Source organism: Elephantulus edwardii, unplaced genomic scaffold, assembly GCF_000299155.1.
Source record: "Elephantulus edwardii isolate Elephantulus edwardi_28Jun2011 unplaced genomic scaffold, EleEdw1.0 scaffold00151, whole genome shotgun sequence".
Classification (NCBI taxonomy): domain Eukaryota; kingdom Metazoa; phylum Chordata; class Mammalia; order Macroscelidea; family Macroscelididae; genus Elephantulus; species Elephantulus edwardii.
This window is the reverse complement of record NW_006399901.1, coordinates 534,946-555,970: the sequence shown is the minus strand read 5'-3', so window position 1 is coordinate 555,970 and position 21,025 is coordinate 534,946. Positions and strand designations below refer to the sequence as shown.

Below are 21,025 nucleotides of genomic sequence, written 5' to 3'. Positions count from 1 at the left end.
TTCATTAATTAAAGAGATTTTTCCTACCGGAGGATACAGTTCCAAGTCTTTGGAAACAGCAAAAGTACTTACATTAATTGTATTTCACATTAATATTTACCTCTTAGGGCAAATACAGAGATACCCTGAAAGGATTCTGTGGCTTAAAAATAACCACCAGCTACTTACTACATAGAACCATTGCTCTTGGAAGGGCTCAGACCTACCAGTCCAAGTGTGAATTGAGCAGAGAGGATGCAAAAACTGTTAATTCAAGCTTCATAGACACAGGTTTTAATTATCTTTCTATCTTCTGAAGTGATGACTTCACAATCCTTTACCAGGAAGTCACCAGAGCTCCCTCCACTTCATAAACTCTGAATCAATATAAATAATATTTCATACTACAATTCATTACACAAAAAGTCATAAAAAATCTCTTCTCATTAGCTGGTATGATGCTTTTGATAATCTGTAATCTTTTTTTAAGAAAAAGTATTTAATGACTTACTTATCATCAAACTTTAAGTTTGAAAACCAATAGTAGACCTTGAATAATTAATTGGCTTTTGTCAAACCTTGTTAGAAGCTTAATATGTTTATTTAATAAAGAAGCACATCCCAGGAAGAAATGAAAACATATCCACTGCTAGATGCCCCTCAAGAATTTCTCTCAGTAGTCCCACGTCTCAACTGACTGAATGTTGTTGTTGCTGCTGCTGCTGCTGTTGAGCACCATCAATTTGGAACCGATCCTCCGGAGGGTTTTCAGAGGTTGATAACTGTACAGGAGAAGACTTCCCAGCTTTGGCCGGCATAGCAGCTGGTGGTGGATTCAAACCATCTGCCTTTGGGATTGCAGTGCAGCTTCTTACCATATGGATATATAGTCCAACTTCAATACTGAGGTCATTTTGTTTAGCTTTCTATTTCTATACTACTAACCCTTCTTGCCTTTGCCATTCCACAACTCCCAAATAAGGATATGCTTCTTTCCCCCATTTGGTATTTCTTATAAATAAGCAAATAGAGTTGTGATTGATTAATAGTTAAGGAGTTACACTGCCAATTAAAGGCTGGACTCCACCAGCTGCTTTGAGGAAGAAATATAGACACTCTCCTGTGCGATTTATGGCCTTTAAAAATCCACTGAAAAGTCAGCTATGAGTCAATTCCAACTTGATAGCAATGAGAGAGAGAACCTCCCTTGTAACTGTGATTCTCTCTATGTGTAAACATTTCTTTAACTTTGTATAATAGTGGTCTTAGACATCATTACTGCCTTTTAATTATCATATCTTTGTAAATCTGATCTTTGGCTTTGCAAATATTATATATATTTATAGACATATTTTAATATTGTATTGCTTGCTATGCATCAGAAAGCTGGACAATGAGTAGGAATGACAGAAGGAAAATTGATGCCTTTGAGCTGTGGTGCTGAAGAAGAATACTGAATATACCATGGACTGCTAGGAGAACAAAAAGGTTCATATCCCAGAGGGTGAAACCAAGGTGCTCCTTGGAGGCAAGGATTCTGAAGCTCTGTCTAACATACTTTGCCAAGAGGGACCAGTCCCTGGAGGCAGTGTCATGCTTGGGAGGGTGGAGGAACAGCACAAGAGAGGAAGACCCTTGGTGAGATGAACCGATTCAGTGACTGGGGTGATGGAGGTAGATGTGTTGGAGATAATAAGATTGGCAGAGGACAGAACAGGGTATAGGGCTGTGGCACACAGCGTCGCTATGAGTCTCAAGGGACTCAGTGGCACATACAACAACAATATGTTGTATGTACTATTAACACTAAGATGTAGCCCCCCCCAAAAAAAAAGGGGGCAGACAGCTGTTAAGTGCAATCTGTTGTTAACCCAAATGGGTTGTATATTCACAAATCAAGCAATTAATCACGATAGGAAAAATAAAACAACTTCTATAATAAACCCTCCTTCTATCCTAACCAAGGTGTCAATCAGCAATCTAAACAAATGTTCCCTAATAAAAAGTCCACCTCCCTGGCTGAGAGTGCGTTTCTAAGTCTACAATTACATACTGCTTAAAGGGTAGAGAAGCTAGGCCTTTGCTCAGCGTGGGAATAAGTAGACTAGTACCAGAGTTATAGAAGGTTAAGAACTAAGCCAGGCTAGATTTCTAAATGAGAGGAAGAAGTCATTCTTCTCTGTGACATAATGTTCTATAGAGGCACTTACTGAACTGCAAACTACACTGGCACGGCCTTTTGCTTTCTACTAAGCAAGCAGCTGTGTGACCGTGTAGGACTCAGAGCAGCGTGCTATCTGCAGATCAACAAGATGAGCTTAATGAATTCATTCCCATAAGAGAGTTAGAGAGGTAAGCCTGATGCTAGTAGAGGCTGACGTGCCCAGTCAAATGTTGGGACTCCTGATTAATGTTCAAGTACACAGAGAAAAACCAGCTGCAAGTTGAACCTACAGACAACTTTAAGTCTATTTCTCTTTTAGTCTGAAATAATGCTAAAAGCAGAAGTTAAGAATTTTCCAAGTATCACAGGTAAACTCCTACAGCAATGCTGAGACTTCTAGAGTAAATTAAGAGCTAAAACAGTGGACAAAGTACAGCTTAGGTATGGTAAGTTTAATAGCTAGCAACAGTCATCTGAATTCCAAAGTGGTGATGACATTTTTCCACTTCCGGCCTCTCTGGCACATTCTCCTCTTAAAGGACTATGCAAAGAATCCATAAAAGACTCTGAGTTTATTAACTGCTTAAAAAAAATACCAAAATTAATTTCCATCCCTCAGGATCTCTGCCTGTGATCTCATGTGCTGAGACAGATTATACAACAAAAGGCATCACTTTGAAATATGTGAGGTGCTAACTCACCTTAGTCTGGTATGCTCCTATCTAGTGAGCAATAGCGGGTGGAGTCAGGACAACCAGGTTGGCGGGCCTCAAACATGCCAAAGATGGGATTTCTTATTAAAATCAAGTTTTGCTCAGTTCTTTATGGTGAAAATATACAACAAAGAAAAGCCATACGCACACATGCGTGCTATCAAGTCACTGAAATACAGTAAGATTCCATGTGGGTGACAGCCACTAACCTCAATGTGGACTGTATACCTTAGAAGGCAACAAAATCCTCAATTTACTTAGAGTAAATTTCAAGCCATCAGTTCCAGTTGTGTCACCTTGAATCTGCTGTCATTTTGCCTATTCTATCTCACTGCTGTCAAGTTGGAATCATGTCTGTCTCTCTTTCTCCCACTACTGTAGAGCTGGAATCAATACAGAGCTGACTTTCCAGTGTTTGTGGGGTTGTAAATCAAATGGGAGGCACTCCCCATACTCAGAGCTCCCTAGGAAGAGTATGAATGTGCCAACTTGAAGAACAAAGAAAAGAGCGTACAGGGAAGATAAATGGCTTGACTGATGACGTTTGTGGGGGTTTTCCCTTCACTTAAATGGCAGGCTGCAGGTCAGAATTCAGGTTTTCTAACTCCCTAACACTCCAGGACACTCTGGTGGTGCAGGCAGCTGCACTGCTAACCAAAAGGCAGCACCTCTCTGGTAGTTTGAGCTCACCAGCAGCTCTATGGAAGAAGGATGAGCAATCTCCTCCCATTTGATTTACAGCCTGAGGGTCAGCAATAAACTGGTTCTAACTTGACAGCAGGAGAGGAGAATTAGCACTTTACACTCACCAAGCCCTCCTACCTGAAAACCTAAGACAGAGAATACTAAAAAAGTCTGAAGGCTTGACGGTATGAAAAAGCAAAACCAAAAACAACCCTTCAGATATAATCAGGAAGGACAACTAGAGAATGTAACTCAAAACAAAGCTATGCATAATTGGAATTCTTTAAGAGTAAAGGTTGGGGGGATTGTGTACCAGGGAAGGAGTGTTTCTTTTACTTTTGAAAGAGAGGAACGAACTGGGGGGTGGGGGTGGGGAAGATGGGCAGGGAGAGAAGTGCAGCAATGAATGAATGGAAATCCAAAAATCTGTAAATGCTCACTAAAATTATTTTTAAAAAATAATAATTAGATGTAGACGAGTAGAAAAGGGTTTTCTTTTTCCAAGTAATTAAAAAGAAAAAAAGAAAGAGTAAAGGTCTGTCCCAAACAAACAAAAAAGAAAAAAAAAGAGTAAAGGTCTGACCTGACATAGTTAAGGGGTATCCTTAGAGTGGGCTCAAATTCAAAGAAACAGTGTAAAGTGTCAAGAGAATAACAAAGTCATCCAAAAAGATGATGAATTTTCCATTTGTGATTTGTGGGAGAACAGGAGAAAAGAAGTCAAGCTTTGCTGACTAAATGCTGGCAACCCAAACTAAGGGAGGCCTCTTAGAGATAGAAGTTTTACATACATCAAGCTCTTACAGTACAGTCTAATGCAATAGGGTACAGTGAATTGAGGTTATTAGGATATGCGAATAGAAACTTAATAAATAAATAATTTTTAAAATAACTAATAAGAGAGGAAACACAGTATAAAGGTTAAGAGAGTGAAGTAGCGACAGTTTAAGCACATTTTCATTTGGTGTGTTCTCTCTGGATAATTTTGGGTTCCACTGATCTGGAAAAGCCTGCAGGGAAGATCAGGTTCTGAAACTTTCCCTGAGTCTCCGTAAGGCCAGAAACCTATTCTTCTGTTTCATAACCACAGTACCGCAGGCAGCTCAAAATAACAGAGAACAGGTTTAAATCCTAGCACTATCACCGACTAGCTGCGTGACAACTAGGCTTCACTTCTGAGCCTAAACAAACAGGCTTTACTCCTGAGCCTCCACTTTTTTTTGTCTTCCAAAGCAGAGCCACCATCCCGCCTATTAGATGAGGTTATGGGGATCAAACATCTTAGAAAACAGGGTAAAATTACATTCGTACATTTTAATTCCACAAATAAGAATGTGAGCCAAATGTTCCAGTGAGTGAAGCTTACTGGGGACCAAAATGACACAAGTATAGCTAGACTCGCCTCAAGTGTTTAAACTGACCCAGGAAGAGTTGTGACAATAAAGACTCAAGATTAAAGCTGAGGACCAAAGGGGGAAAAATGGTCTCCAGAGAAAATTCCCTTGGAAGGAGGCTCAAATTTTTTTCTAAGCATTCAAGATACTGCTTCCAAGTCTGAATTAGGTTGAACCAGCAAAGTTCTACTTTTTTTTTTTTTTAATTTCTTTCACATACATTATTTTTCACAAAGCTCTATTTAAAGCAGCATCAAGTTTAAAGACAACCACATGCAGAAAAATAACATGAACTTGGTCAAAGTCACTGTGAGGGAGAAAAAGGATGCATCAAGCAAAGACTTGAGGAATCAGGAAGCCCCAGATCCAGAACAAGTCAGTGTCTCTATCTATCCTTGGGGAAGTCACCTGGCCTCTCTGAGTCTCTGTTTCTTCATCTATGGGATAAAAGGAGTGACAACAGGTAATCCATGGCTTGAAAATAACCAACGTAGCAAGAGGCTATTTTATACTCCTCTGTTCTGTAGTCTATCCTCATACTTTTGTTCATATCATTTACTCTGCCTGAAGATTTTCCCTGCTGACTAAAAATGTCTTATTTAATCTTAAATCTTACTAAAAAGATACTTCTAATGTAAAATCAAGAGCTCTGGTGGCCTAGTGGCAAGAAGCTGTGTTGCAATCCTGAAGGCACACAGTTCAAGGCCATCAGCTGCTCCGCAGGAGAAGGATAGGCAATGTCTTCTCATGTGATTAAACCACTTCTGAAAGCCCCCAGAGGTCAGCTGTGAGTGTGTTCCAACTCTACAGTACACAACAGCAGTAACAATGTAATATACAAAGTTCATGGGTCCTTCCATTAAGCTTCTGTAGCAGTAAAATCAGTTGCTGTTAAGGCAAACCCATCCATGTCAGAACAAAACTATTCTATATGGTTTCTAACAGCTGATTTTTTTAGCAGACTATCAGGCCTTTCTTCTGAGGTACCCCTGAGTGAACACTAACTCGCCAACCTTCTGGTTAGCGGTCAAGTGCATTGACAATTTGCTCTACCCAGAAAACTTTTGGATTCCTTACCACTCATCAAATCTTATTGTAAATATTCTTAGGTTTTAGATTAAGATGTCAAAGATACTGTTCTTCCCCTCCCCTGAAAAGCATGAAAGAAACCTATTCTATGATCTTAGATGAGGGTTGGCACTGTAAGTACACCATATGAATGCTGAGGAGTCTCATTTTCTGTAAAAGGAATCTCAAACAATAATTTGATAAAGTCCTTGGAGCACAAGTTCCAGATGGCCCACCTGGTCTGCACAGGTCTCCATGCTGTTCCTTCTCACTCGCATAGACCTCCATGCACCAAGCATGGTATGCAAATGAGAAGAGATCTTCTATCTTGGAAGGTGGTCGGATCGCATTGTTCAGTCGCTTAAGCCACTCTTGACACTGTTCGAAGGTTGAGAACTGACACCTGCATAAGGCAAACAGGTATGTGTCAACCGGAAGACAGCTGGCAGTGAAGCGAAGACACCATTCAAGAGTGCCGACGTACACTAACGTGCAAACTACAGTTACGAAAGCATCAGAGATTATCACAAATTCGTTATCATTCACAGTAAAATGGAGTTCAGTAAATGTTACCCAAGAGTGCAAACTGTTAAAAAGAAGATGAATGTGTGGAAAATTTATTTGTACAGATTAATGAAATCTCTTGAGACTAATTAATGACAATTATTAAAAGAAAATGGACTTATATATGGCCCTATTTTGGTATTTATTTTCCACAATTAAAAAAAATTAATAAAATGGACATTATTCTCTTTCATGGATAGAGTTTCATTCTACTCCTAGCATATTTTACAACTCTGACTTTCAAGGAATATACTTAGAGATATAGTTTTCTGTTTTGTTGCAGTATTATCAGGCTGAATCAAAAAAATAAAACACAGTACTGCTTTTGTCCAATTAAAGAATAATTTCAAAACCTGTCTATTTACCAATTAGAACAGCAAACAACCTTTGATTCAAATTAAGATATATCATGTTGAAATTTTCAGTGGTTATTACCTACAGAAGAAAGCAATTCTGTTATCAGTTCTCATTCTCAGTACATACAACTAAAAGCTTAGAATTAATGGTGTAAAATGATATAGTGGTTGAATTATTAAAATATTTTATAAGTATAAAAGGTGTTAAATTTAAGTTACTAATAATCAGGATTTTTAAACTGTTAGTTATAGCCAAAAACTATCAAAAAGCAAGCCAAATTTCAATGTTTATCCCAAGCCATGTGGCTTGTTAATATACCAATACACTATTCTTCCCAGGAATCCAGAACATGTCAAGAGACGAGCTAGTAAACTTAAAAACACATTCATTTTGCAAAGTAAATATTATATTAAAGTTTAGATTAGACAAAGACTGTCAATAAATGCTAACTCTAGGAAGAAATCTTTATACAACACAGGACATCTGCATTATCTTAAAAGTGTTTCTCATAGACTCTTTACCAGTTGCAAGGGAAAAAAATATGGAGATTACATAAAAAAGTCAGATGGCACCTTGCAAGAGTGATCAAAATAAACAACACCAATGAGGGACAGATGCACCATTCTTTGCCTTCAGGTGTAATAAACAGAAAAAGACACATCATCATATATTTGGTATGCCAGCTAATAATCTATCAAACACTGATAAAAACTGCACCAAAAGAAGAGAGGAAAAAAGGCAGTATTCTTCAAAATTTCTGTGTCATAAAAGATTTTTTAAAAAATATTATAAAAATATTCTAGATTAAAGAAAGGTTATAAAGTCAGGGCACCTAAATGCAATAATGTGACCAAGAATGGATCCTGTGCTGAGTTAAGATAGATTAGTGGGCATCATTATTAGGTCAAATGACAAAACTGAATGTGCACTGTATGAAGTTATCATTGTCCATCTAAAATAATACAGATGATAATGATACTGTCACTATATATGAAAGTACCCCTATTCTTAGGAAATACACAGCATTAAGTATTCAGGAGTAATGAGCCTTGATTGCATAAACCAAAAACTATAAACATAATACCATTAAGTCAATTCCAACTCAGCAATCTTTTAGGGCAGAGTAGAAACCAAAGGGTTTCCAAGGTTGCTGATTTTTATGGAAGCGACTACTCCATCCTTCACCTATGATACAACCCAACAGCCAACCAATGTCTTTACCTTTCAGTCGTTGTGACAAAGAAAAACACACATAGTACACATAGACCCCACAAACCACAACATGGATCCCACAAAGGATAACACAAATGGTTCAAACGTTAGCCTTAAATTCGTATAAGCAATACCCTAAATTCTTCACATTATTTTTTCACTTTTGTATGTTTTCTGTGAATTTCAAATTACTTCCAAAAAAAAGTAAACACATTTACACACACACACACAAACCTTTGAACACAGCAAAGTATTCTAGAATAAAATATTTCAGTCTATTAGAAATTATTCAAATTTTATAAATAAACTAGCATAATTTAAAAAAATTTTAAAAAAGAAATTATTCCTCATAACAGTCAAAAAGGCTGTTTTGCTAAGTCACCAACCAATATCTTCATTTTTTAAAACAAATAAATATTTTTACATACTAAACAGCTACATACATACATACACCACATACCTGATAACTTTGCAGTCTTTGCAAGTCAAATGAAGCTGAAATATATCTCGGCATTCAACACTTTCTATAAGCTGTAATGGAACCTGCAATTAAAAAAGATGCAGTCTCCTTAAGTAAAACAGAACTGACACTGTGTTTCTTCAACAAGTCCACCAAGACTGAGTAGAAGGTTTTTAAAATGGAAAGGAGCAAAGAAAATTGCTTATTTGTCTGGATCAATAGTCAAAAAAGAAAGAAAATCACTGTCTCCAAATTAGAACCAGCACATAGTTAATGTTCTCAATCGGTTTTCAGAGGCTATAAATTGCACAGGGGTAGACAGTCCATCTTTCTTCCTCAGAGCATCTGGTGGATTCAAACTATGTTCCTCTAAGGTGGGAGCACAACTTCCTACCCACTAGGCTACCGGAGTACCCTTGAGTTAGCAGTACTCAAGTAATTTACTCCTGAGTGAACTAAGGCTCCCCTTTGTGCTTTAATCAACTATCTCAAGTCATGGCACAGCCTGAAGACTGCCAAGTGGCAGTGCCACCTCTGAGAGAAAGGAGAATTATATTCTATCTCTTAGGCATCAGACACACAAACTCATCTCTCAAAGTATGACTTCAAGTGCTGGCTGTGATGTGTGCTGACACAGAAACGGACTAGAAGCAGAGTGGTAATCCTGTACTGCCTGCAGGGGGGGAAAACCCCACAACACCCTGCAAACTGAGGTGTAAGTGGATTTTATATTTGCTTTTGCCCTAAATGGCCAAGTGACTTAGTGTCAGCAACAAAGACTTCTGAAAGAGGCTGAAGGTCTAACTACACTGCTTGTGGATTACACAAAAATTAAGGTTGAACAACAGCTGCTGGTGATATTAGCTGCTCAGCACTGCCCTACAGGCCTCAGATGGAGGGTGCAGGCCACCCTAGAGGTCAAGGAGCCTGTAACTGGCTAGGCTGGACTTGATTCTAAAGATCAGATGAGGAGCCCTGTTGACAAAGTGAAGTATGAAAAGCAGAAATTATTTCCTCCCCGCCACTCTGGTCAGCAGACTCTTTTGAACTCAGGATTATATAGAATAGTGGAGAAAGACTAGAAGAGGGAGACAGACAGGAGGCAAAACTCTCACGGGATTTCAAATCTGAGTGACATCAATATCCTCCCTTCAGCTCAACATCAATTTTGGCTTCAAAGAGCTTTCCAAACCTTCAAGAGAGAGCCTGATAAAATAATAATGGATACTCCCATTCCTTGGAAAGGGAGTAAGATCATCTGTCTCTTACACTATACAAAGTCTAGCCAAAAAAGTGGCTCTGGGAGTTTTAAGTGGCAGTTCAAATGTTGTTAAGCATGAAAAGGAGGAGATAATCTCCAAAACAAACAATAATGGGATTTTTTTAAAGAAAATATTGCCTGCATTAGCTGATCCTCAAGATACATGCGCCAGTTTTAAGAGCACACTTCTTTGTCATCCCCAGCCTACCATGCAGCTGCCAAAATCAGCAGGGAACAACCTGAACAAGGGATACAGGAATCAAAAAGTCAATTGCTTCAAATCTAGGAGAAAGAAACAGAACTGAGGCAGGGCTTAAAGAAAAAAAGAGAAGAAAAAAAATTCTATTACTCAGATAAAATGACCAGTTTTTACCGCAGGACTAAAGTCTTCTTGCTTCTAAATCTATGATCTACACAATTTTTTTATCATTGTAATAGGACTCAGTGCAAGAGAACAACTAAGAAATCTTGGCTATGTCATGAGAAAAAGGAATTTAAGGATATTCGGTTTTAAGTTTTTAATACCAAGATGTTGTGAGAGACTGCCACTGATACAGTTTAAAGTTAATCTAGTACAATCCCCTCATTGAAGGGGAGGGAAGTACTTAAGTAGAGATAAACTGTAAAAAAGGAATACAGAGATTACGAATATGGTCCGATTTGTCCTTAGGCCAGTTCTCTGTACATAAGTCTTATTGTTTTATTTTTTTCATATGTACCCCTTTTCTAGCTATCATTACCTTCCCACCCATATTCCTAAAAGGGGGAATTGTTAGACTAGCAATTGAGATCCAAACTCTAGCCCTAATACTCAGAAATTCTGTCACCTAAAGATCTAATCCCAGACCTGCTACCTGGTTTCCTTATTTGAGCAAGTGTCATCAGCTTCCTGTATGTCCTATGAACATCTATTAGCTGAACTTCAGATGATTACAATGGAACTGATTACAATTTGAATGAGAAGTGGGAAGAGGCTGGGTCACAGGGCCTACTCTCTCAGAAGTCATCTGCCTCCCTGGTTACCTCCAATTGTCTTTTCTAACAGCTAAATAATTTGGAAACCAATGCCATTAGCAGCTGCCAAGTGGGTGTGGCCAATCTATGCTGCTTTATTACAAATAATATAGTGTACATCTCTACTTTGGATTAAAGCCTGGGGACTTGTGCCCAAATTTCCAGAACAAGAATTAAAAAAACCTATCTCCCACTGTTATCCCACCAGTTCTGACAGAGAGGGACACTACCCCTACAAGACAATGGAGAAGTGGGACACAGGGGTTCAAAGGCTATCCTCTTTATGGAAGCAGACTACATCTTTCTCCCACAGAAACACCTGGTAGGTTCAAACCATCGGCCCTCTGATAATTAGTATGCCTTCTGAGCTCTTTAAAAAAGAAAACAAACCAAAAAAACCCACCTCAGAGCATATAAATAAATATTTGCTACCTGAAAGGAGTTCAACATACAAATTTTCATATATTTTAATAACACAGATATAAAGAAAGAAAATAAAAATATTGGTTCTATGCATTCAAATCAGATTTCCAATACTAGCAACTTACCAAAACAACTATGTTCAGTCACATCAGTGAATAACAGAAGACTTTAACACACATGCTCATTATCACATGCAGAGACGTTTAATAAGTAGAAGGATATAAACAAACACATACCTCTCCTCTGCTACCTTCTACCTACCTCAGTTTTATCCCCTGCAAGTGTCTAAACTGGCCCTAGAGTTTGTCTCTTTTCTAAAATGCAGGCTCCCCCTCCCCCTACTTTTCCAAAATACTATAAGCTTTCCTATTTTTTTTTCAAGGCTCTACTATTTTGTTTCTTAACTTTCCTCACATATGAGAATCCTTAACCTTTTCTCTTAACTGTTGTCATTTGCCATGAAGAAAAACCCAATATTCAATCTCAAAGCAAAGCAAATTCAAAGCAAAGAATTATATGCTCACATGCTAGTTCAATCCCTTCGTTTTATAGCCTTAAGAAAATCAGCTCAACTACATTCCATTATAAACTGGTGGTGAAGCCAAAGCCAGACTCCCTGACTGTCCTTCCTCTCACACAGACATGTATGTGCTTCCTTTCTTTCCATAAGACTGCCTGCCCTTCCTTCTGTGTGAGCTCTACTTTTTCTTTCTAAATAGCCTCTCCACCAGGGAATGTTAAGAACAAAATAGAGTATATTTAAATCAAGATTCCTTCAAGACAATCCTGCACATAGAGGAGCAAGAAATCTTAAAATCATTTTCAAATCCTTCGTTGCCTGCTGATCCAGTGTCTTGTTGTTGTTGTTATGTGCTGTGTTGTGACTCATAGCGATCCTATGTACAACAGCCCTAAACCCTGCTCTATCCCGTGCTAGTCTCACTGCCTGACACACCCATCCCAATTACCCCAGTTACTGAATCAATTTCTTCTTGCTTAATCTCACCTTTCTACATACCAGACAATTCTACCTTCCTTTACAAAATAAAGTCCAAAATTCCACCAAATACATGCTCAAACAATGCATCAAACACACTCATTGCTGTTAAAAAAAACTCCTAAATTGGTCAAAAGTTACTCATGGGCACCAAAAAAGCAGGAACTCAAAACAGCATAAGAAGAGCAGCTAAAAAGTTACATTAAGAGGCATGCGTGGTTATTAAAGGCCCACAGAATGTCAAAATGCAGAGCGAATTGTATGTCATCACACACTATTAGATTTATTTCTGAATTAGTTTTGTGTACTTATATTGTGTGTGTTATTTTTTTTAATTTTTTTCTATCATTATTTTTGTGTGTACTGTCGAATCAGATCACGACTGCCCCTCCTCCAGCAGAGCATCTTGTGGATTCAAACCGAGAACCTTCGGGATAGCTTCTTGCCACTAGGCCACCAGAGCGCACGTACGTGCGTGCGTGCGTCCGTGCGTGTGTGTGTCTCACCAGAGGAGGATCATTTCTACCTTTTTAAGTACAAACATACATTTTTACAGTCTGAATGGCAAGTGCTGATACTATATACACATTTGAAGCAAAAGTGGCAGTAAAAGAGTGAAAGCATAGCAACTAATGAGTCTAAATTTAAACTCTACCACAAACTAGGGGAAAGCTGAGCACTAAATCTTCTCATTTAAAACCCAGTCAGAGGACTAAGACCTTCACAGTCAAAGATCCAGTGAAATTCTTTCGCTGACAGTGACACACATTATCCTTCAAGCACTAACTTCAGAGTTTTCTGCAAGTACGTGCTAAGTGTATTAAGAGTTGGCAACAATAACCTATTTCTGAGGCACAGGGAATGAAGGCTTGCTATACTCCAGTTAGACAGCAGGAAAATATGAAGAAACACTAAGGAAAGATATTTCCAGCAGCAATATTTCCATCTTTTGCCGAAGAGGCATTAACAGACCAGCCTGAAAATGGAAGTTTTTATGTCCTCTTAAACACAAATGTTGATTTTACAAATTCTTTCTGGTTGAAAGTCAGAAGCCCTTTTGTTGTTTTTTAAGGTCACGCATCTATCCATTTGGTACTACGAGTCTCTGTTAACATGGAAGGGACTCATGCACAAGGGAAGCGCTTTGCTGCTTTGCAAGGTGAGCATCGGACACTCACACCAATTTGTTCCAAGCACAGGTGCAGCACCCACTTGGGATTTTCATGCTACTTACTGGGATTTCAGAAGCCATAGCTTGAGAGGCAGTCTATTAAATTACACAACAAAGATTGTTTTAAACTTTCATGGATTCCACTTGAACAACTTATTTATTTACAAATTAGTTAAGCATAAAAAATTTAAATACCTGTATATATGTCAAAAATACAGTTTGGGACAGCATAAAATGTGAACAAAGCACACTTTAAATGCTACAGATGAACTCTTCAACAGAAATGCTTTACCCTAGGAATCACAAACTTGATATTCAGTGAATGTGTGTGCATTAAAGTAATGATGCATATGGTTATCTAACTCCATACACACATTTTACTCAATGTGCTGTGAAATTAAAAGAGAACATATGATTTCAGGTGGCTATTTAAAACTTGGTGGGAACTCATTTAAACTACTGCAGGTGTTGATTTAAGCATAGAAAATGATGCCAATTGGGGTAATGGCACATGTATACAAAAACTATGGGCTTTAATGGTTCGAATGTGTTTCACTGAGAACACTCTACAGAGGGTCACTTGATCACTTAAGTTTTCTAGAAACACTTACCTGCTGAGGAAGGCAGGAAAGAAGGGACGTAAGATCAACTCTCTTAGCTCCAACCAGGACCTACTCTAGAAGGGGCCCTGGCTTCCTGGAGTAACCCCAGCTTTCAGAAACTTTACTGTATGGATTGAGAAGTTATGCAGAGAAACTCTAGTCTCTATCAATTGAAAACATTTTAAGCCACTACAATGGCAAAATAGTGAAAGCATATTTTCCGGTGCAAAATAATTATCTTGGGTTTCATATTTTACTCAAGTGTCATGCGGGTTCTATGTATCAGAAGGCTAGAATAATACCAAGAAAGTATTTTTACATGAGAAAATAGGTCAAGAATTAGAAGAATTGGTAAATTTCCTTAAGTATATGTCACAATCACATCAAGAACCAGCAATTCCAGTAACTTTAGTCATATGACTACCTCTTGAGATTTTGGTATGACAGTGTCTAAATTATCGAGCAATATCATTAATAACACATGCAAACAAGATTCTGCTGCTGAAGTAAGATTTTGCTGAAGATTATCCAAAATAACTGGAACAGCACATCAACAAAGAACAGCCAGAAGTACGGGGTTGTGGTATTAGGAATAGTGTAGCCAATGTTAGATGGATCTTGGCTGAAAGCAGGGCGTACCAGAGGAATGTCTGTCTGTGTTTCATTGATTATGCAAAGGCATTTGACTGTGTAATCACAAAAAACTGTGGCTAACTCTAAGAGGAACGGGAATTCCAAAACACTTGACCATGTTAATGCGAAACCTATACTTGGACCAGGGGGCAATCGTCAGAACAGAGCAAAGAAACACTGCATGGTTCAAAATTGGGAAAGGTGTACTCCAGATATGTGTCCTGTCTTCATAACTTTTCAATCTATATGCAGAACAGATTATCCAAGAGGCTGGGCTGTATGAGGAGAAATGTGGCATCAGGATTGGAGGAAGACTCATCAATAATCTGCGTTATGCAGATGACACAACCCTGCTTGCTGAAACTGAAGAGGACCTGAAGTGCTTGCTGCACATGCAGAAGGTCAAGGACTACAGCCTTCAATATGGATTGAGGCTCAACATCAAGAAAACAAAGGTTCTCACCACTGGGTCAACTGGTAGCATCATGATGGATGGTAAAGAGATTGAGACTGTTAACAGCTTTAGTTTTCTTGGCTCCACAGTCAACACTCTTAACATCAGCAGCCAGGAAATCAAAAGATGTATTGCAATGGGAAAGTCTGCTGTTAGAGACCTCTCTAAAGTACTGAGGAGCAATGATGTCACTCTGGAGACTAAGGTGTGCCCGATACAATGTGTGGTCACATACAATCACTTGCTATGCATTAGAGAGCTGGACAATGACTAGGGATGATAGAAGGAGAATTGATGCCTTTGAGCTGTGATGTTGGAGAAGAGCATTGAATTCAAACAGGTTTGTCCTAGAGAGGGATAAACCAGAATGCTCCCTGGAGGCAAGGATTTTGAAGCTTGTCTGACATACTTTGGACATGTTGAAAGGAGGGACCAATCCTTGGAGAGCGACATCGTGCTTGGTAATTCAGTGACTGGGGTTACTGGGGTAGGTGTGTCAAAGACAGGGAGATTGGCACCGGATAGGGTTCAGGGCTGTTGTGCAGTGGGTCCCTGAGTCGCAGGTGACTCAACAGCACATAACAACAACAACAACATAGTAGACAGGTTCACAAAGAAATACACTGTTTCAAAGTGAATGCTGTTCAGGCACCATGTCCAGCTGCAAAGAAAAAAGTCTATGAAACAGTTCAAGCAGCAAGCCAAGAAAACTGATGAGGAAGGACAGGTTAGCAAGGACAAAGTAAAAAATGGAGAAGAAATTCAAGGAGCTAAAAATGAAGACCCTAAGGAAGTAGTCCCTAGACAAAAGGTAAAATTAAGAAATCTGACAAAAAGTAAGGGTTTTTTGGTGATTAAATCAATGACAACCCTTGATTCCATTCCTATTTAAATACCTAGATTCTCTGCTATAAAACCTATATAGCTAGAATCAAGTACTGCCTTGGAGCCTGGTGTATATATAAAAGTAAACTTTTGTTTCATTTAAATAAATAAATCATACAATAGTGTGTCTTCTCTGTAATATGTCTTATGTCCTATATGTATATGTAATATGTCCTATCTATGTCTGAGACATAGATAGGAATCTTGGTTAATAATCAGAGTAAACCCACATGAGGATTCTATCAGATTTGGTCTCTCAATTCTTGCTATTCTAAATTCTGTACTACATGAAATTAAAGCAATTTAATGGGGGAGAAGGAGAAGAGTTTTAAAGCTAATAATGGGAAAATAATCCAATGTCCATTTCTAACACAATTTAACATGAATTGACTTAATATTTACTGAGTGTCATGATGCCAGAAAACTTGTTAAATCATGAAGATAAAAAAAAATAACTAAAAAACTACAAAACTGCTAGTAAAACTTAAAAAGGTATGTGCATGCTGTACAAGAAGCCAGAGGAAGGTATAATTAACTGTTAGTGAGGAAACTGAAATTGGGAAACGCTTGTGAGAGGGAGTTACTATCCTGAAATGGATTGTGAAGGACGAAGAGAAGTTCACCGGGCAGGAGAGAAGAGCCTGCAGAGGTGTGAGGCATGGCTGAATACTTGAAAGAGGCTAGTGCCACTAATACTAAGGGATAAAAGGGAAATGCAGAAAAGCAGACAGAAATGATGGCCAGACTGGGCATCACAAAAAAGCCTGACATCAGACTAAGTAATTTTATCTTCATCTCAGAAGTAGTAGAGAAAATACTAAACAAATGTTGAAGGTGGATGAATGATAGGATCCATTTTGAGTTTATTTTCCACAAGAACCAACTCACAAAAAGTATCTCAAACATATAAACTCATAAGCTAAAATACAGAGGATTGTGTGGAAAAACGCAATTATCTAAAACCTTATTATCCCCACATGCAATTTAATTACAAATGGCACTGAAAGCAGTCATGTAAATATTGAAAGAAAACAAAATTAAATTGACAGCTCAACTAATTACTACTGCTTATTATTTCTACAGTAGTCTGTGGGGATCTGCTAAGATTTTATGGAAGTTTCCACCCGTTCGTTCTCTGCTCATCACCATCAATCCAATTTCAAACAGACCAATCCAGAGCTGGTGATATATGGAAAGAACAGGATGCCACTTTCTTTGGTAAGTCTGGTGTGTATACCTGGCTGGTGGACAGAAAACTAACGTGATAGCTTGAGTCAGCTGAACAGGACTTAGGATCATAGCCCAAATATAGAAGCTCAAGAGAACTCAGGCCAGAATAGCTCCTGGTCAGAAATGTTTAATAAAGATCAACTGCAAAGAAAAACAGCAGTCACTTGAATCTCTAGACAAATCAAAGAATATAACTGAAAAATCTGGGTAATTTTTGGATTGCTGAGTAAAATGAATGTTAAGTGACAGATTTTTTTTTCAATCCTAAAAACACATGATCTGAATGGAGACATACAGTCCTGAGCTGTCAGAAGGTGACAGGACACATTTCTCTGTGCCAAGACTGAAGCGCAGAGAGCCCCAGTGCTGGCAAGTGAAGAAGGCATTCATTTGGTGCAAGCACAAGAGGTGTCCTTTGTGGGTTCTCTCTGAAGACTATTAATGATGGCAGTGCACAGCAGGCACCAGTTCCCTGAGAAGGCCCTCAGAAACGGAAAAGGGTAAATGCACTCTTGAGAACTGAGAGACTGCCTTCCTTTCCCATGGTAACATACAGTCCATTATGTAAATGAACACTGTACTTAACATCCACATGCTAATGACTAAGGAACCATATGAGCAACTTCATCTTATAATGAAAGTCTGCTCTGAGTTCAAAATATAACTCTTTATTTGATATGAAGGCCCAAGACTGTGTAGGCGGTAACTACTACACATTATGAAAGAGTAATCTACAGAGCCTTTGGCCTCTTCTAAAGTGTAATGATTAAGCATTGCCTAGTATAAACCACTCGGTGTTACTCAACAATGGATACCTCACATATCAGCTGGCAACTGCATGTATCAATTTCAATCAAATGTGAGCAATAGAACTGTTGTTAATTTAGTGTTCCTTAAACACTGAGAAAAAAGTGCCTAGCTCTCCTCACTTTATGAACATCACCACCAAGTTTTGCTCTTTTTTTTTTTTCGGTTTGGTTTGATTTTTTTTCTAATTTTTTATTTACTTTCTCTTAGAAAGAGAACAGTTGGTAACCACTTACATTTACAAGAGACTCCTTGAACTTGATGTGAAGTCTGTAGTTAGAAAGGGCAATGATGGCATCCTCAGCTCGGCCCACATACTCTGTGCTCTCTCCATGAAGTTCAAGAAAAGGAACCTTCAAAATACAAGAAGAAATCCTTCAGAGTGATGAAACAAAAAAGCAGTCTTTAAAGTCAGGTCATATGAATAGGTGATAAATCCTCCTTTACCTAAGCTTTGAAAACAGTCTTACAAGTGAGTCTGTCAGCCTCAAGAGGATAGGTGCATGAACATCAAATTTCAAATATAGCTAATCATTCAAACGGATTAAAGGAATGACAGAGAGCTGATCTCAAACAATGAACTCTTAGAAAATAGGTCTCTAAAATGAAAGATGTTTTCCCAATAGGTATTTCTACTCTGTATATGTTGTTATTGTTATGTACCATCAAGTCAGAAATGACCAATACTTAACCCTCCAACAGGTTTTCAGAGGCAGTAAATCACAAGGGAGGAGACTGCCTATCTTTCTCCTCAGACCACCTGGTGGATCTGAATCAAGTGCCTTTGGGTTGGCAGCCAGCTCCTTACCACCAGGCCACCAGAACTCCCTACTGTACACATGGTTTAAGAGGGGCAAAAAACTATGTATTATATGGGGCATTAGTACTTCAACTCATTAATTCTGTTACATTATTATGACAATATTAAAAACATACTGTATTATAATGAATCTGTAATTTACCTGAAGATTCTCATCCTCCCGGATCAGTTGCTTCCTGGGAAAGATCTGATTGGCCTGGATGCACTCAAGGCTGTGCCGAGTCTCTTCATCCTGAAAAACCCAAGATTTTAATAATTTCAAAGCTTTTACTAACCTCTATTTAGGTTTTCTGCATTTCTATTAGCATAACCACAAAGAGGTACCCGTGACCACAAAGAACAAGGAAAGGTGAGGAGAAAATGTTTACTCCCAAAAGTATCAACAAGCAGCTCTAGTAAAACATGTAAGTGGATCCAAGGAGGGAAATGGGGGAGCAGAGGGGTGAGGATGGGGGGGCGGTAGGGATTAATCATAGAGTCACACAATTTGATGAGTAGGAGGAGGGGTGAGTAAAGGAAATGAGAAAGATGTGAAAAAAAATGCAGATGAACTTTGTAAGTAAACTAGTATAAAATGAAAATTTTCTTTAAAAAAAAAAAAAAACAACAACAACAAAAAACCACCACAACAGCCAGCTAGCCCTAATGTCAAACAACAGAGCTCAACATGTTCATTTGCTAACCAAAAGGCTAGTGGTTTGTATCTACTCAGAGGTGACTCAGGAGAAATGCCTGGATATTTCTGAAAAATTAGCTGCTAAAACTATAGTATACAGTTCTATGCTGACATACAGGGGCTGCTATGAGTGGAAGTCAACTGTCTGATTAACTGGTTAATGAGAGCACATACCGATGCAAAAAAGGTCAAAGAGGTTAAGGAGCCTTCTATTAGGCACTGTGGTCTGTCAGTGCATTTCCTTTTTTCACTCTTAAATTCTTCTTTTTCAGATATATTTATCAGGTAATTTAAGAATGAAATATATGATGTCTGGTATTTGCTATAAAATAATCAAAAGGAAACAAAGAGAAGTCAATGGTTGTCCATAAATTGATGAAACTGGGTATGTGTCCTCTGAGATAAAATTATATAAAATTTCCATAGTGCAAAATTTTATAAAAATTTTCAAATAAACATAATCTTAAGAATTTACATTCTCAATGAAAACATGTACAGACTACTATTCTTAGTTTAACCTACCCTTTATTTAAAAAGAGCTCCTTTGAGTGAAAAAGATTTCAAAAAAGGAAGAAATAAATTCTAATTTAAATAGCAATTGAATAAAACTATAATTTACACTTAAAAGTAATCTTTTTGCATTATAAATTTCTATAGTATATGAAGAAACCATTTATAGTGTTTGATACATCAGTGTCGCAGTGTTTAGCATCACAGCAACCACGAGTTACCTCCGTACAGCAAATGGACAGAACAGTGATGTATTACTTAGAAGAATGTTTGACCAAAACCAATTAAAACCAGGCCTGAGGGCCGCAGATTACAATCATCCACTTTCGGCTTGGTAGCATCACTTACTATCCACTAGGCCAATAGAGCTCTCTCACTGTTGTTATTGTTGTTAAGTGCCTTTTAGTCGGTAGATGACTTACAGCGACTCTATGAATGAAACACCTGAACATTCGTATAACTTTCATCATTATCGCATCTGACACATCAGTGGTTGCTGTGATGTGTGGTTAATTGTCTTCTTTGCCAGGAGACCAGAAGAATTGGATAATACTACTATTTATGAATATTTTGATCAAAAATTCTGGAACAAATTTCTGATCAACAAGGGAGAAATACAGAACAGAATTTCAAATTCTAATGGAATCCAGATTTCCTAGAGCAACAGAGGTTGGACAGATCCCTTAAACTATGGTCCTGAAATGGTCTTTAAACCTTAAATGAAAAATAATTCCTAAAATGTTTTTAAGAATTAAACAGTAGTTTAACTTAACTAAGAAGGAAAGTATGCCTTGAACATTATGCTCTTTTAAGATCTATCTATACAGAAACAAACCAACACAGCAATTAGAAACTGGACAGAAAATTAGGAACAGTAACAGAGAAATGCCAGATGTGCAGGCTGGATTTAGAAGAGGTCACGGTATTAGGGATATTATAGCTAATGT

At 38.1% G+C, this 21,025-nt stretch overlaps 1 protein-coding gene across 3 annotated transcripts in view; it reads right to left on the bottom strand.

The window, feature by feature from the left end:
• The window catches only part of MTMR3 (myotubularin related protein 3), a 161,023-nt gene that overhangs the window by 31,585 nt on the left and 108,413 nt on the right, over positions 1-21,025 (bottom strand). For all 3 annotated transcript variants that reach the window (XM_006894775.1, XM_006894776.1, XM_006894774.1), the window contains 4 exons: positions 19,035-19,124; positions 18,309-18,425; positions 8,596-8,678; positions 6,239-6,405 (listed from right to left, as the gene is read on the bottom strand). In XM_006894775.1, coding sequence (XP_006894837.1) covers positions 6,239-6,405; positions 8,596-8,678; positions 18,309-18,425; positions 19,035-19,124 — 457 coding nt within the window. The remainder of the gene's footprint in view (positions 1-6,238; positions 6,406-8,595; positions 8,679-18,308; positions 18,426-19,034; positions 19,125-21,025) is intronic.